Source organism: Ammospiza nelsoni, chromosome 6, assembly GCF_027579445.1.
Source record: "Ammospiza nelsoni isolate bAmmNel1 chromosome 6, bAmmNel1.pri, whole genome shotgun sequence".
NCBI classification, from domain to species: domain Eukaryota; kingdom Metazoa; phylum Chordata; class Aves; order Passeriformes; family Passerellidae; genus Ammospiza; species Ammospiza nelsoni.
The window spans coordinates 32,101,083-32,115,870 of record NC_080638.1 but is presented as its reverse complement, the minus strand read 5'-3'; the positions used below and the strand labels follow the sequence as shown (position 1 = coordinate 32,115,870).

General features: G+C 40.1%; 1 protein-coding gene across 2 annotated transcripts; it reads left to right on the top strand.

Moving 5' to 3' along the window:
• Positions 1-83: 83 nt before the first annotated feature.
• On the top strand, positions 84-10,360 carry EIF2S1 (eukaryotic translation initiation factor 2 subunit alpha). Of its 2 annotated transcripts, none has more exons than XM_059474621.1 (8): positions 84-193; positions 2,017-2,258; positions 3,638-3,717; positions 4,146-4,297; positions 6,754-6,860; positions 8,632-8,729; positions 9,374-9,517; positions 9,814-10,360. In XM_059474621.1, the coding sequence occupies exons 2-8, from the start codon at positions 2,018-2,020 to the stop codon at positions 9,937-9,939; spliced, it is 948 nt and encodes a 315-aa protein (XP_059330604.1). In that variant the 5' UTR covers positions 84-193; position 2,017; the 3' UTR covers positions 9,940-10,360. The 2 variants fall into 2 exon arrangements, with proteins under 2 accessions (XP_059330604.1, XP_059330605.1); XM_059474622.1 differs by lacking the exon at positions 84-193 and adding an exon at positions 509-735.
• The last annotated feature ends 4,428 nt before the right edge of the window (positions 10,361-14,788 follow it).

Below are 14,788 nucleotides of genomic sequence, written 5' to 3'. Positions count from 1 at the left end.
CGATTGGCTGAGGCCGCGGCTCCGGCCGCCCGCCGCCAGAGGGCGCTCGAGGGGAGCGCGGCCCCTCTCGCCGCGGCGTCTCTGCGCCTGCGCAGTGGGGCGGCAGCGGCCGGGCGCACGCGGCGGCACGAGCGGGGCCAGCGCGGGACTGCGGGGCGCGAGCGCAGCGCGGGACCCCCCGGGCCGCAGCCAGGTACCGCCGCGCGCTCCGGCTCCTCCCGGGCGGGGCCCGGGGCCGCGGGGAGCGGCGCCGCTCGGGGCCCGGCCCGGCGTGACGGCACCGGCGCCCGGAGCTCGGCAGCCGCGGGGCCGCCCTCCCCGGGCCTCCCGCCGGCGCCGCGCCGGTGATGGGCTCTGCCCGGCCCCCTCTCCCGGGCGGCGGCGGTCGTGGGGCAGCGCCCGTGCCGGCGGCGCCGGTCGCGACGGGCTCGGTTTCCGCGGACGTTGTGCGGCCGTGAGGGCCTCGTCTGAGGCGTGTCCAACCTCTGGAAAAGATGAATTCCAGCTTCGGCGCGGTGGGCGTAGTGTTGCTCCTGGGGACCTTCCCCAGAAGGCCGAAATGAAAACCCTGTGGCTGTGGGAGAGCAGTGAAGGGCGCCGTGTGCTGAGCGGTGCTTGTCCGCTCCTGCCCGCTGTGGCTCCAGCTTGTCGCTTTGCAGTGCAGCTTTCTCCTGTACCCCAGAAGTACCGGCAGGACTGAGCAGAGCTGCATGCAGTGGGCTAGAAAGCCGAGCTGTAAAGTTTTCCTTTTTAACCTTGGAGTTGTTTGTTCAGCTTCGGCTTAGACAAAGTTTTACAAAACCTTCAGAGTGTTTTTATAAAGTTTTGCTAGTTTGTATTTCCCCTTCTTACAAGTTAGGAATGCAAATAAGGGTGGACGTGGCCATCTGAATTGTGTGGACATGTGTGCATAGCATTTGGCATTATCTTCCTACTCTGATTTTAAATTTTCTTATATCTAGGAAGCACTAGGACTGCTGTAAAGATCATGACTAAAACTTTAAAATGGTGACTAAAATCTTCTGAAGGAGTGATGCCTTTGACTTGGCATCTTAGGCTCCTGCTACCGTAGAAAATTTTCTGTGTGTAACTTTAAGGCATAGACAACCGAACTAATCTAGTTACACATTTAAGAGCATATGGATTCATTGTCAGAAAAATAAAGCAGCTTAAGCATTTCTTCTTACCACTACCTGATCATGAAATACTGCTTTTGCCCTTTTTTCATTTTGAATGTATAATGAAGGAATTCCCTTTTTCATGTGATTTTGTTGGGTTTTTTCACCTCCACACTAGCAGTCTGTTGTGGGGCACTTTTTTTGCCCTTTCAGTAGTTCAGGCCAGGCTAGTTCTATTCTGATTAATGCCTTTGCTTTCTTTGCTGACAGTTGGCCTCTGGAGCAGGTCTTGCAGGATTACTGTGAACATACAGTGCTGAGTTTAAAAGTCATGGAGTCTGCTTCTCCTCAGTACTACAGAAGCTTCCATCTGCCTCTTCTTTCCTTAGCCTCACATGCTGTCTTATTATGTGCATGCAAAATCCTTCATGAGCTGCTCTCCCATGTCCTCCTGCTCTTAAAGTCCAGCTGATGATCCTTGAGAGTCCCTTCCAGCTCAGCATATTCTGTGAATCTCTGAGAATGTTACACACAACTTTAGATGGCTGTGAGGTGTGCAGTGCCACCTTTCCAGCACTAGAAGAAGCCTTTCCAGTGTGCTGTGTATAGGCAGTATGACGGGTGAAGTAGGTAACAAAGTCTGAGTAGCAAAGCTTTTTTCTACATTAATGCGAAGAAATAGCATCTTAGGAAATGGTTTTGGTAGTGATATTTGAAATACAAGTTAATTCATTATTTAATTTCTATTAAAACCTAAACACAACCTTATCCTAATTGCTGCTTTTCCTGCCACCGTTCCTCTCTATCATCCCCAGTCCTTGCTGGTATCTTGCTGTGTTTGTAGGGGGAGGCAGTGATGTAATGTGAAATGAAAATGTTTTTTCTGCTGGAATTCCAGAATGCCGGGACTCAGCTGTAGGTTCTACCAGCACAAATTCCCCGAGGTGGAGGATGTGGTGATGGTCAACGTTCGCTCCATTGCTGAGATGGGAGCCTATGTCAGCCTGCTGGAGTACAACAACATCGAGGGCATGATCCTCCTCAGTGAGCTCTCCAGGCGGCGCATCCGCTCCATAAACAAGCTCATCCGCATCGGCAGGAACGAGTGCGTCGTCGTCATAAGGGTCGACAAAGAGAAAGGTATCTGGGCATGTGCTGGGCTCTGTCACAATTGAATTTGTACACAGAAATGCAGATAAACCAAGCAGGTGTTTGTGGGTTTTGTCAGGGCTACTTTTTTTTGAGCGTTGAAGTAAAATAGACGATCACTGACCATACCTATGATCGTTCTTCTGTTCCTCTGTGTCCTTTGGGAATTGGGTTAATGAAAGTAAATCACGTCAGTAAAGATTTAAATGGCTCCTCACCAGATCAGTCACTGAACTGTAGTGAAGTGTAATTTTCTTTTGATACCTATGTAGATTTTCTAAGTCAACTGAAGAGAAGGATCATTTGCTGTAGAACTAAAAATCTAGATGCTAAGCATTTAGTGCTCACCATCCATCCTGTTTTTTAACAAGTCTCAAACCTTGTTGATAAAGGTGATGACAAGTACGTAATCGTTGTGAATTCCTTAGACAAAAGTTAGAATTGTACAGGCAGTTTTGGTTTTTCCTCCCTTTGAAGGTTTTTTAAATGTAATTTTTATTGAAAACATTTCAGATTTTGATAATGCTGTTCCACACAATCTCTAAAATCTCTATCCAGCTATACAGAAATAATAAACACTGAGTACATCTCCTAGAAATGTTACTGTTGGTATGACGTTTCTCAAGTTACATGCTTTTCTTGAATGCTTCTGAGAATAAGTAATGAATGACGGGATAAGGAAGAGCAGAGATGAAAGAGGGGCAGGCATAAACTTACTGCAGATATAAACTTACTGCAGATAAATATGAAGTGAAATAAGTTTCCCAGCATCTCTAATGAAATTATACTTTTACAAATTAATCTTGTTTTCATATTAACAGAGAAACACATCTGGAATTCATCTAGTGGTCTGTTATTGAACTTATTGGAGAATATATAGTTTGTGAGAAATAGGTGGAGGCCTTTTATAATTTAGAAGAGAGTTCAAAAGAAATTTTTTCATGGGCATTTCTTTCAGGCTGAGTCTGTTTTATTAGGAAACTGTTCAGAGCTAAAGTGATGAGATGCCAGGCTTTAATTAAATTGTGTTGAGCACTAAAAAAATATGCATTACATTTGCTTCTTTGTATGCTGGAATAATTTTTTTCCCAAACTGTGTACAGAAATATAAAAATAATAGATCACTATTTTCTGAGATAAAATTTGCTACTCTAAGTATTTACAGTTGAAAGAATTTTGAATCCTAATTTGGATCATAATTTGCTTAAATTCATCAAGGTTTGGTCTTGTTTCTCTCTGTAGCAAAATATCAGGATACTGTAGGCAGGGGGCAAATCCTGAGCCAGAGTGTTTGTTCTTGAGTTTCTCTTGAAGGCATCAGACTTAGATTGCACAGTGGCTGACATTTTTAAAATCATCTTCCCCAACAGGTTATATTGATTTGTCAAAAAGAAGAGTTTCTCCAGAGGAGGCAATCAAATGTGAAGACAAATTCACAAAATCAAAGACTGTAAGTTGCCTTTCTGTATTTAGGCCCTGTGTATTTCAAGCTTCTTTCTTGAGCAACCAAAATGCACAGACATAAGATAAAAGTAAAGCATTCAGGTGTTAGGCATACTGTGATTCTCATTTATCTCTGCAAAGATATATAACCAGCTTATGTGTCCATGAGCATTACATGGTAAGCTGCTTATTGAATAATTAATCGATCAAGAAAGATGTCAGTTAAGAACTTATAATGTAAATGGATATATTTAAATGATCAGAAATCCAAAAGTATGTGCAGGTTTAGCACACTGTGGGCAACTTTTTATTGGAAAGATGTGCTGGTAGTTTCAGGCTCCCATCCTTACTGCTGTGTGGTCTTAACACTTCCAAGTAGAAATTTTTGTCTCTTTCAGTATTTGGTTTGGGGTTTTTAGCAGTCCATTATTGCAGGTTTACAGCATCCTTCGCCATGTTGCTGAAGTCTTGGAGTACACTAAGGATGAGCAGCTGGAGAGCCTGTTCCAGAGAACTGCCTGGGTGTTTGATGACAAGTACAAAAGACCTGGATATGGTGCTTATGATGCATTCAAGCATGCAGTCTCGTAAGGACTTCTTCTATGCTTCTAGGGGCTTATTTCAAATTGCAGACAAGTGTTTCCTAAGTAGACCTGTCACCATGTTCTTTTGGCTTGTGTCATTTGGCTTCTTTCCCAGAATCAGTATGAAGAATATACTGGTCAAGTAAATCTAGTAAATTTTGACATCAGTCTAATAGAGGAAGAACCACTGGTCTTCAGTTGTGTGTCAGAACTTGCCTGGTTTTAGTCCCAGACAGATTTTATCAGAAATACCTAGCTTTATGTCTACCTTTATGAAGGCATTTCTACTCAGAGCTGACTGTCACTCTTCCACTTTTTTCTTTTTTAAATGCAGCAAGCTGACTTGTTACTTATCTCCACTTCTGAATTTAAGGAGCAGGATCATAAACTTAGAAATGGAATTATGAACAGAAAGAGGTGGAAATTGTGATGCTAAGGAAATATGCACTGAGATAGATGGCTTTTATTTTTTAAATGGAGTCTGATATTTTAATTTGCTTTCAGAGTCGAAGTATTTGGTTTCACTCTACAGAATTTGCTGTGAAATTGTCAATCCTAAGCTGGATTTCTCAGTGAACATTGTCAGTTTTGCATTTCCCAGCCCCGAGGTGTGTGCGTGGTGCAGTGGAGCTGAACGCTAGATGGCAGTAATAACGCTGTCAGAAGCGGCAGTGACTCTAGGAGCCAGGGCGCTCGGTAGTGTTTAAGTAGCTGAAAACCAGCTCTGCGTTTTGGGGGAAGGAACGGCTTGTGTCCTTGTTTAGAATTAATGTGTTTTGTTTCATATTGTAATGATGCTTTTCTAGTGATAGCAAATTTACTGCTAAAGGGAAAATCTGGACATACTGCTGTAAAAGGAATTCCAGATCACTCTTAAGTGATAAATAAATACTTAGTTAAACATCTGTGTAATATAATTTAAAAAAAAAAAAAACCACCTCTAGTTACACTGGCTGTTTTAGCTTCAGCTGTATACTCATGAAAACTCCTGAGCACAGGCCTTTTGTTCCTCACTTGCTATTCAGTTTGGAGCACAAACTTCAGAAGCTGTCTGTTCTCAAAAGATCTTTCCATCAGTAATGCCTTAAGATTTCTGACTGTGGTCTGCAAATTTTATTTGATCCTGTTATGCTCCTACATAAATGTATAGCAGTTGAGTAGAATTGATTAGTGGATATTGCTGCCTTCCTGGCTTTGCTGGATTGCTGTGTGAAGTTTAGAATTCTCACTAAGAATTTGGCTTGTTATTACTTTCTTTATACTGACGATTAGTGTTTTGAAGTTTCACATAGCATGATGCCTATGGCAGAAATTGGACAGTATATTTACCTTCTGATCAGTAAAAATTAAATATTGGGGACCTATTGTTGAAAGCCTACCAAATGCTTTAACAGGTGGATTTAACAGGATAGTTTGGAAAGAAAGCAAAACTTGTATATACCATAATTTACTTCTGCCATATGGCTTCATATTTTTATCTGTAAAACCTGTCATGTTTCTGGCTTTTGTTTGCTTGTTTGGCCCTTCTACTCTCTATACTTAGCATACAAAAACATGAAAGTTGCTGTTTTATTAGCAGCAGAGACCAATCTCTAGTATTACCTCTGGCTTTTGGGCCGTTTTATTTTGTGTTTGCCTGCTGGTGGTATTGTAGGAGATCTGGTGTTTTTTTCAGAAAACTGACTTTTTGTCTCTGCAGAACAGGAGATGTTTTTGTGAGGAACTTTTTGGTTATATTCTCTATTTCAGATAGATTTGGGGTGAATTTAATACAGCAATAGAAAATTGATGCCACTTCTTTAAAAGATAACTGCTAATTTATGTTGGTAAACAGCAGAGGAGTTTGCTTCTGTGATCTCTGAGTTTGAAACTATGAGCTTGGGATTTAAAAAGCCTTTATCCTTGCTTTAGCTGAGAATGCAGCCAGCAGATAAATATCTGTCTGTGATCCAGATACTGTTAAAAACAAGTACCAAATAACATGGAATGAATGTGGGTTACTTTGTAGAATGACAAATATCTTGTGTTTGAATGAAACACTAAAATAATTTCAAAACTCCAGATTCATCATGGATTTACTTTTATGTGGTATGAGTTTATTTTCACTTTGGAGAAAATATAAAAATATCAAGAAGCTGGATAGTTGTCACATTCTATTTATCTTATATAGAGGAAGCAAGAGAAAAGCCATTCCTTTGCTTAAAAAAAAATTTAAATCATTCAGGTTATTCCTTCCAGGAACAAATTGAGTAAACTGCTATGTTTACCAGTAGAAAATGCTTTGAAAATAGATATGTTCATTTTCTTGTAGTGTTTCAATGGGTTCTTAAGAAATTTCCATTTTCTTTGCCTAGTAGGTATCTAGGATTATTTGTAAGAAGTAGAATTAGTACCAGAAGTTTATATTGTGTTTGTTCCTCTTCAGTATAAGTTCTGTAACGTTGCTTTGCTTGGCTCAGAGACCCTGCAATCCTGGATAGCCTGGATCTGACAGAGGAAGAGAGGCGTGTGTTGATTGACAACATTAACAGACGTCTCACACCACAGGCAGTCAAAATCCGAGCTGGTGAGTTCATCCCACGTGCTCCTTGAACCTGTCTTGATCCTTGGCTTGAGAGAGTGTATCTTGTTGCAAACCATAAACTCAGTTAAAACTAATGGTTCATAATGCTGATATTTGAATGGAGCTGTTCAGAATTAAGACACCTTAATCAAGGATTGCTTTCAAATTACCTGTGTGGGTTCTATCCCAAAGTGCAAGGTGGTTTGGCTTTTATTTTTCCTCCCAAAGTGCAGTTTCCTTGGAACACGGACTGGTTGTCATGATAGAATATGTGTTCTGTCATATTGCATTGGCACACAATGAAACTAAATATTTTATAGTTTTTACTGCATCTACAATATTCTTTTTCATTATTCAGAGTTTTACATTCATTGATTCCCTGACAGGATAATTGAACTCTGTCAGCACAGCTACAGCATGCACCTTAGTCACTTGTTCATAAACATGAGAAAATAGTATTTCTAACAGGTTGATTGCAAACCATTCAGTAGAATATATCAGCTCAAGCCTAGCACATCTCTAATCTATGAGCTAGTTTGTCTCTTACTAATTTAGTGTGGCAGAAAAAGCACATGACTGCATGACTTCAGAAGACATACTTCAAAACTGTAAATCTGGCTCTACAGAACAGACTAAAGGCACACTTGCCATTAAACAGATAGTGTAGCCAAATCACATTTTTAACTAGATTGAGAAATTGCCTCTGCTCTGCAAGTGTATATTGAAGAGCATTAACACTTGCTGATTACTGTGGAGAGAAGAGATAGGCCTTTTCCATTCTGAAATCTAGAAGAGTACAAAAGTAAGGTAATGTAAAATTCCTCTACCTATTGCTTGAGACTGCCAGGAGTTAACAGAGTTCAAAAATTTGATGTAATTGCCATGAAGAGTGCATTTATTAACATGAATAGCACTTCATCACTTTTGAAAATAAAGTTAAAGAGCATGTCTTCTTACTTCCTTCATACTGCCTATTTAGTTCTGATGGTCTGTCATTAATTTTGTCATCAGCACAAGTGTAGAATGTTGCCATTGGCTTCTCATCCTGAGGCTGACTGGGATGTTCCTCTGTGAATTTGTTCCTGAGAGCTCAGAATTAGCAGGTTTTTGTGAGTCACCTGGAAGTGAAACTACCTTCTTTGTGTAGCTTAGTCTTGTGCCATTGCTATGCAGGTCAAGAAATCTTTGTCTTTACACTGGTCAGGGTATTACAGTCAGTAACCAGCAGTATTAGTTTATGCCTTGATTTTCAAATACCTACAAAAGGCTATAGCTAACTAATTCTAACTATGTGTTAACCTTATAAAAATGTATTCTAATGCTCCTCAAGTGATGCCTCTGTGCCTCTGTTGTAATTGCTGATGGAATTCCATAACTTTGTGGATGTGCTCCTTTTTGCATTTCACTTTTCCTGATGTTGCATTTTCCCTGGCATTTATTGCTTTTATATCTTCATCTCCCCATGTGAAGTACATAATTATTGGTGTTCTATTTGTGGATGAGAAGTGAGTGAATATGAGTGTATAGTTTTGTATCCCAGCTTTTCAAAGCACAAGGTAAAATGTTGCATTGTCTAAAGAATTTTAAAAGACTCTTACTTCAACTTAAAAGTCAAGCAAATGTAATGCCTTCCTCACACTTGGGAGGTACTGAGGCTCTCATTGTGGATAAACATTTGTTGCAAAAAAGATCTGTTAAAGCTTAAGTTAAGCTTTAAATATTTTGCAGCTCTTGGTAATGGTAAAATTTTATTATTTGTATTTCTCTGTCATAGATATTGAGGTGGCCTGTTATGGTTATGAAGGCATAGATGCAGTAAAAGAAGCTTTGAGAGCAGGCTTGAACTGTTCCACGGAGAACATGCCCATCAAAGTGAGTGTCAGTCTTAATAATGGAATCAAAGGCAAAGTTTTCTGATGCCCTTAGGGACCAGTGGTGTGCAATTGCTCTGCCCCATCAGGCCATGTGCCTGATTTCCAGCTCTTCTCCAGCAGGGCTTTAACAAACTTCCTTCAGTCACGTGCTGGCAGTCCTGCCTGTGGTTGTGCAGTGCCTTTCAAAGTTTGGGACGCTTTATTTATTCTGTTCAATTTATTAAAGTCTAATATTGGCGCAGAACATACCCACTGTTCCTTTATGCAGTCTTAGCTGGGGAGCAATAAATTTTATTTTCAGGTATAAGATTGTGTAAGAAAAGGGAAGTTTGCTCCACTGACATTTGAGTGTTGGTAGAATGACTACTGTACCCAGATCTAGTTTTTCTTCCCCAACAGTTTTTGGATGTTAAGTGAACTACTGAGTAAGTGTTTTTAAAAAACTTGCAAGTACTTTCTCCTTTGAAAATTTCTTTTTATAATGGTCTCTTGTAACAAAAGAAATAGTTTACTTATTCAGTCATCATAAAAAAAAAGAAAACATATGTGTTTTAATGCTTTTAATTTTTGGTGTAACTAGGCATAATATCTTTTCCTTTGTTACTGAGTTTGCTTCTTTCCCCAATCTTTACAATGTGGTAGATTAATCTGATAGCCCCTCCTCGTTATGTGATGACTACTACTACACTGGAGAGAACTGAAGGACTGTCTGTTCTGAATCAAGCCATGGCTGTAATTAAGGAAAAAATTGAGGAGAAAAGAGGAGTTTTTAATGTGCAGATGGAGGTAAGAACAAATTACATTCTAAAATACAACTTTCTTCCTTGCAATATTTCTAAAGTAGAGCAAGATGAGTAGTGCTACAAAAAATATGAGCAGAAAGTTGTTCTTAAAAAAATAGAAAAATCAGGACCTCTGTTCCTGAAATAAACAAATGGCTAGAAAATCTAATTTTCCTGGGTTTTATTGTGTGACTTCAGGACATGTTTTATCTCTTGCTCTTTGTGTAGAATCAGAGTCTACAAATGATGTGACCTTTCTTTATGACATTTTGCCATGTGTTGTGGTTTGGTTTTTTTCAGCCTAAGGTGGTCACTGACACAGACGAGACTGAGCTTGCAAGGCAGTTGGAAAGACTGGAGAGAGAAAATGCTGAAGTGGATGGGGATGATGATGCCGAGGAAATGGAAGCCAAAACAGAAGACTAAATGTTCTGGCATACTTAGAAGAGAGACCATATGAAAAAATTAGAAACCCCATTGCAAACACTCTGGACTAAATTATTCCAGTATTGAAAACTTCAAAAGCAAATATATGAAGTGTTTTCTTGTTTTAAAAAGACCAAAATGTAAAAGGCTCTTCTAAATAACATTTGGTGCAGCAACTTACACAAATTGATCCCTTTGAAAGGAAGGTGCCTAGTCAAATTCAAGACCCAGATCTAGCCAGACGGAGTTTGCAGCCCCATACTTAACACTTTCAAACATAACAATTCCTAATTGGTGGTTACAGCTCAGTGCATCTGTTCATGATCTTTCCTGGGAGCAGCAAAACCAAGCAAGTGGAACAGTTCTATCCAGAATGTATTTGAGCAAGTATTCAATAAATTTCTGGGCTATCTAACTCCAAGGTTTTGGGTTTTTTCCTCCTCTTCTGTCATATGACCTAGAGTGGTGTGAATATAAAACCTGAACAGTATGATCAATGGGTGGCTTCTCTTTGACATTGAAAGGGCTTTCTTTTGTTTGCTTTAAATCAAGCTGAGAAATGAGTGGAACAAAATGTTTTACATTGTTTTCCTTGCAAGTTTGTTGGTGCAGATATGTTGAAATTAGCATTTCCTTTGTTTATCATCTGCATTTAGGGACCGAGAACTTGAAAACTTTGAAAATAGCTTGTTTCCAGTCCAATAAACATAGCTAATAAATGAAAAACTACTTATAGTTGCACTTTGCTCTGATGGATGAATATAGCAGGAGCTTTAATGAACTTACATAGTTCAAAATGGGCAGCCACTGTCTGTGAGCTCACTGCAACATGACCTTCAGTTCTGCCTACCCTGTATCCCATTTACACTGAACTAACTCACTCTAAAAAAAAACTGTTTATCTTCCCTGAAGAAGAGAAACAAGATGTGTTTTCTAAACTGGAGTTAAAAAAAAAAAAAAAAAAGAATTTTCATTTCCTATTTTCCTTCTCAGTGGGAATTGAGGGAAAATAGTTGTGCTTTTTAAATAATCTTTCCGACTTGCTAGATTTCTAAATGTGTTGCTATTTATTTTCTCATTGCCATGTCCCATACTGCCCATTTCTTTTTCTTAATACATTGTTACACCAGAGGGAAAATGCATGAAGGATGAGGCCTTGAGCCTTAACTAGACATTCTTATGATTGCCATGGTACAAACTATTTGCTTGCTACGTGGTGTTGCCACAAAAGGCATTCTAAAAGGGCATACACATTGCAGTGTGTTGCTCTTCCATGCTGGGGTATCACAGCCAAAAAAGGGCAAACACCTTTCAGTCTTTACAGATTGTTGGGAAATACTTGAATGTGCAAATTCGCAAAATGAAGAAAAAATATTTTTAATAATTTTCTCAAATTGTCTTTTCAGCAGCTGTGTGTGACAGCCTTCCAACTGTGCCCATTCACTCAAATAGTGATTTCACTTCTGTTAAACACAATAGGTGGGTACTTGGAGTTAAGAACAAAGTATTTTAAAACCATCACCATGTGATCTCCATGCCATAATAATTCTGTAAAGGAAGAAGGACTGATAAGTGAGCCATGCATGCTGCAAGGAAGGAAGGAGTGCAATGAAGGGATTATACTTTGTATAATCTGTGAGAGCTGTTTTGCTGTGTTAATTGGTGAGCATTGTTTCTGTCAGTAACTTAGCATTTGTTAAATTTCTACAGTAGCTACCAGAACATTTTTTAATTAGAGCTGGAATGTGCTGGTGGGTAAAAGTCTGAGTCCTGAGTTCTGGGTGCCTGAAAAAAATCACCAAGTTGGTGAGGATGATATCAAAGCAGGTTCAGATAAATGCGTTCCAATCTCTTGTCATCCTGGCAGGAAAAAAAACAGGTTCTCCCTTTCTCCCTATTCTCTTGAGCATATTTCAGCCAAGAATAAATAAAAGACACGAGACAACCTGGTAGATCCCTTCTCATGTATTGCAGGAGCAGGAAGAAGGAGGTATAAATGTGTTTTGGAGGCCTGTTAGTGAGGGAGTACTGGGAACTTGCTGTGCTCCTCCACTTACAGATCTTAGGAGCTGCTGAGCTGATGCCTTGTGTCTCATCCTGGCTCTTTCTCCATTTGTGAAACTGTCTTTGCTTACCAAGTGCTTAAAATAAGGGGTTTTTGTAAATGTCTCTGTTGAGTTGCTAAATCCAGGCAGCACATTCCTGCTGTTCCTTAGCTACTGTGCTATTTGCACAATTGTAATCACAATGCCAACACCTCCACTTGCACCTAACAGTCAGTGGAAGGGGACAGGAATACCTGTGACAGGGCTAAGCCTGATGGGTTCATTGCAAGGATCTCAGTTTGACTTTCCTACCTCAGTTTGATTTTCTAAGATTGACAGATTGGAAACAGTTTTACTTGTACTATCTGATAAGTATTTAATGCAAAAATCAAACCCAAACGGGTATTCTGGCTCAGGTCTGGTAACCCACAGCCCAGTATCCCATTTCTAATGAGGGAAAACAGTGGTTTCCTAAAAAGGGGTTCCCTGCTTCCTTGGGGTTGTGGTTTGTCTGATTTTTAATACAGTGACAAATCCTTGCTGTTTTCTCTCTGATTGTGGCTCACAGATTTTTTCTTTAGGTGCAGTGGACCTGGTGTGTTGCTCTTCATAGCAGAACCTGCACTTTGATTTTTAAGAGTGCAGACAATGAAACAACTGTTTCCAAATACTTCCACCTTTCGACAGTTAATTTTAAAATCGCTGTTATGTCAGAATACTATTGAATGCTTGTTGTCTTTCACTTCTATCTAGAAATGTTTCATCATGCTTCATTTTGATGTGGTTTGTTTTCATATTTCATCCCTTATTCACTAAAGGAACTAATTTGGGAGTGCTGCACTGGAGGGCAAAGTCATGAGAAACTGCTTTGAAAACTGTGGTGTCTGTAGTGCCCCAGTGCTGAGTGTGACATGATGATACACGCTGGGTGCAGCAGAGCATGGGACGGGGCTTTCCTTTGGGCAGGTTCCCTGAATCAGCTGTGTGAGACTTCTTGAAGGACTGAGTGGGAGGTGCCAGCTGAAGCAGCACAGCCTGCACTCAGACCTGTGGGGCTGCTTCTCCCTCCCCTGAATGCCTGAGTAGCATCCTGTGGTCTGGAAGGCAACTCTTTCTGGCCATCCCATTCCAAATTCTATAGCATATAAAGAATTTGGGAGTCACTTCAAAGGCAAGAAAATGTCAAGCACTCAACTGCTCTTTTTTTGTTACAATACTACACTGATGTGGAAAGCACTCTAAAATGGGACCCTACCTGAGGAAATGGGTGCTCTTCTCTGCAGTGAGTTTTAAGGCCCTCAGAAGATGTCATGTAGAGCTCCCTAAGTTTATCCAGATCAAAGCATGTCCTTTTCCACCGGAAGGTTCAATGCCAGAACCTGCATTCCCAGCCCCTGCATGAATCAGACAGCTCAGATCTACTGACTCATTTTATACTACCTGACCCTGAAAGATCTGTGTTTACTCAGCCTCAGGGAGCAGTACAGGGGCAGTTTTTCAACCTTGATTAACTACATGAGACAGAGAGGAAGGGGTGTGTCTATCATAAATATCCAAAGTACTGAAGAAATACTTTTGAGTCGAAGTATTGAAGGAAGTGAAGGCTCTATATAAGTAGTTGATAGAAAACCTGTTATTTAATGACCAGCTGAATCAAGGTTTGTTTCACCTTTCACCAGCAGTTTGACAATAGAATTCTTTGTTGCTAAAGTTAATTTTGCCAAGATCTGTCTGCCGGGTTGTGGGTGGTCTGCATGCTGGAGAAAAGGAGCTTGTCAGATCTTCAGTGAGGACTGCTTATGGAGCAATTCTGAGATCACTGTCTGAGCCAGAGCCCCCTGCAAGCTTCTACCTGTCCTCCCTAGCATGAAATAGCACCTTGACTAAATTGCCTGCAGTAACAAGCTGAACAATGTGAAGTCAAACCTCAAATACCAAACTGTGGAACACTGTATTCTTGAAGCTGGTTATATAAAGAGTGCATGTCCAGGAAATGCATGCAGCAGTAATGTCTCTTGTGAACCTGGACTTGAGTTTTTGGGGGTTTTTTCCCTTCCAGTGTAATTCTGATGTACAAAACATGGTGAGCTGATTTTTTTTTTTTTTTCTGGCTTTATCAGGGTTTTTTTCCCCCAAGATTCTGTTTCTGAATACATCTTTTATCTACAAATATATATATATATTACAGAGATGGAGATTATTTTTTCAATTAACAAAAAACATTTTGTTTGGTTAATTTCTTTCTTTATTTAAGGCTACAGTTATATTTTTTAAAACTACAAAATTTTCCATTGATAACTTTGAAAATATTATCTACCAGCAGCACAAAGTACTTTTCCAAGTGTTCTGTTACTGTACTTTAGGTGGACTGAAGAGCAAACACTGGGATATGACTTACTGAGCCCGTTGCCTGGTAGCTGCCTGCCTTTTCCCAAGAGTCAAAAGGGGTACAGTAGGAGCTGCACAGGTAACTTCTGCTTTTGAAATCTCAGCCAGCATGTTTTCTCTTTATATAGAATCAATTTTCTAACTTCCAGCAGTGTTTAGTCACCCATTGTATTCTTATGGCCTCTGCAGGACTCTTCTCTGGGTTGTCTCCAGCACAATTTTGGTTTCAAATCTTCAGCGTCTTGCTATTCCTAGCTAGAAGTTATAAAAATGTATAAAGAAATAACTTGTTTGTTCCTTTTCCATAGTGCATGAAAGCGTGCCCCTTGATATTGGAGTCACTTAGTCTTACTTGACCTCCGGACTCTTAACATAGCAACGAGTGCTTTTGTTTATTTGCTATACTCTACCTTGTA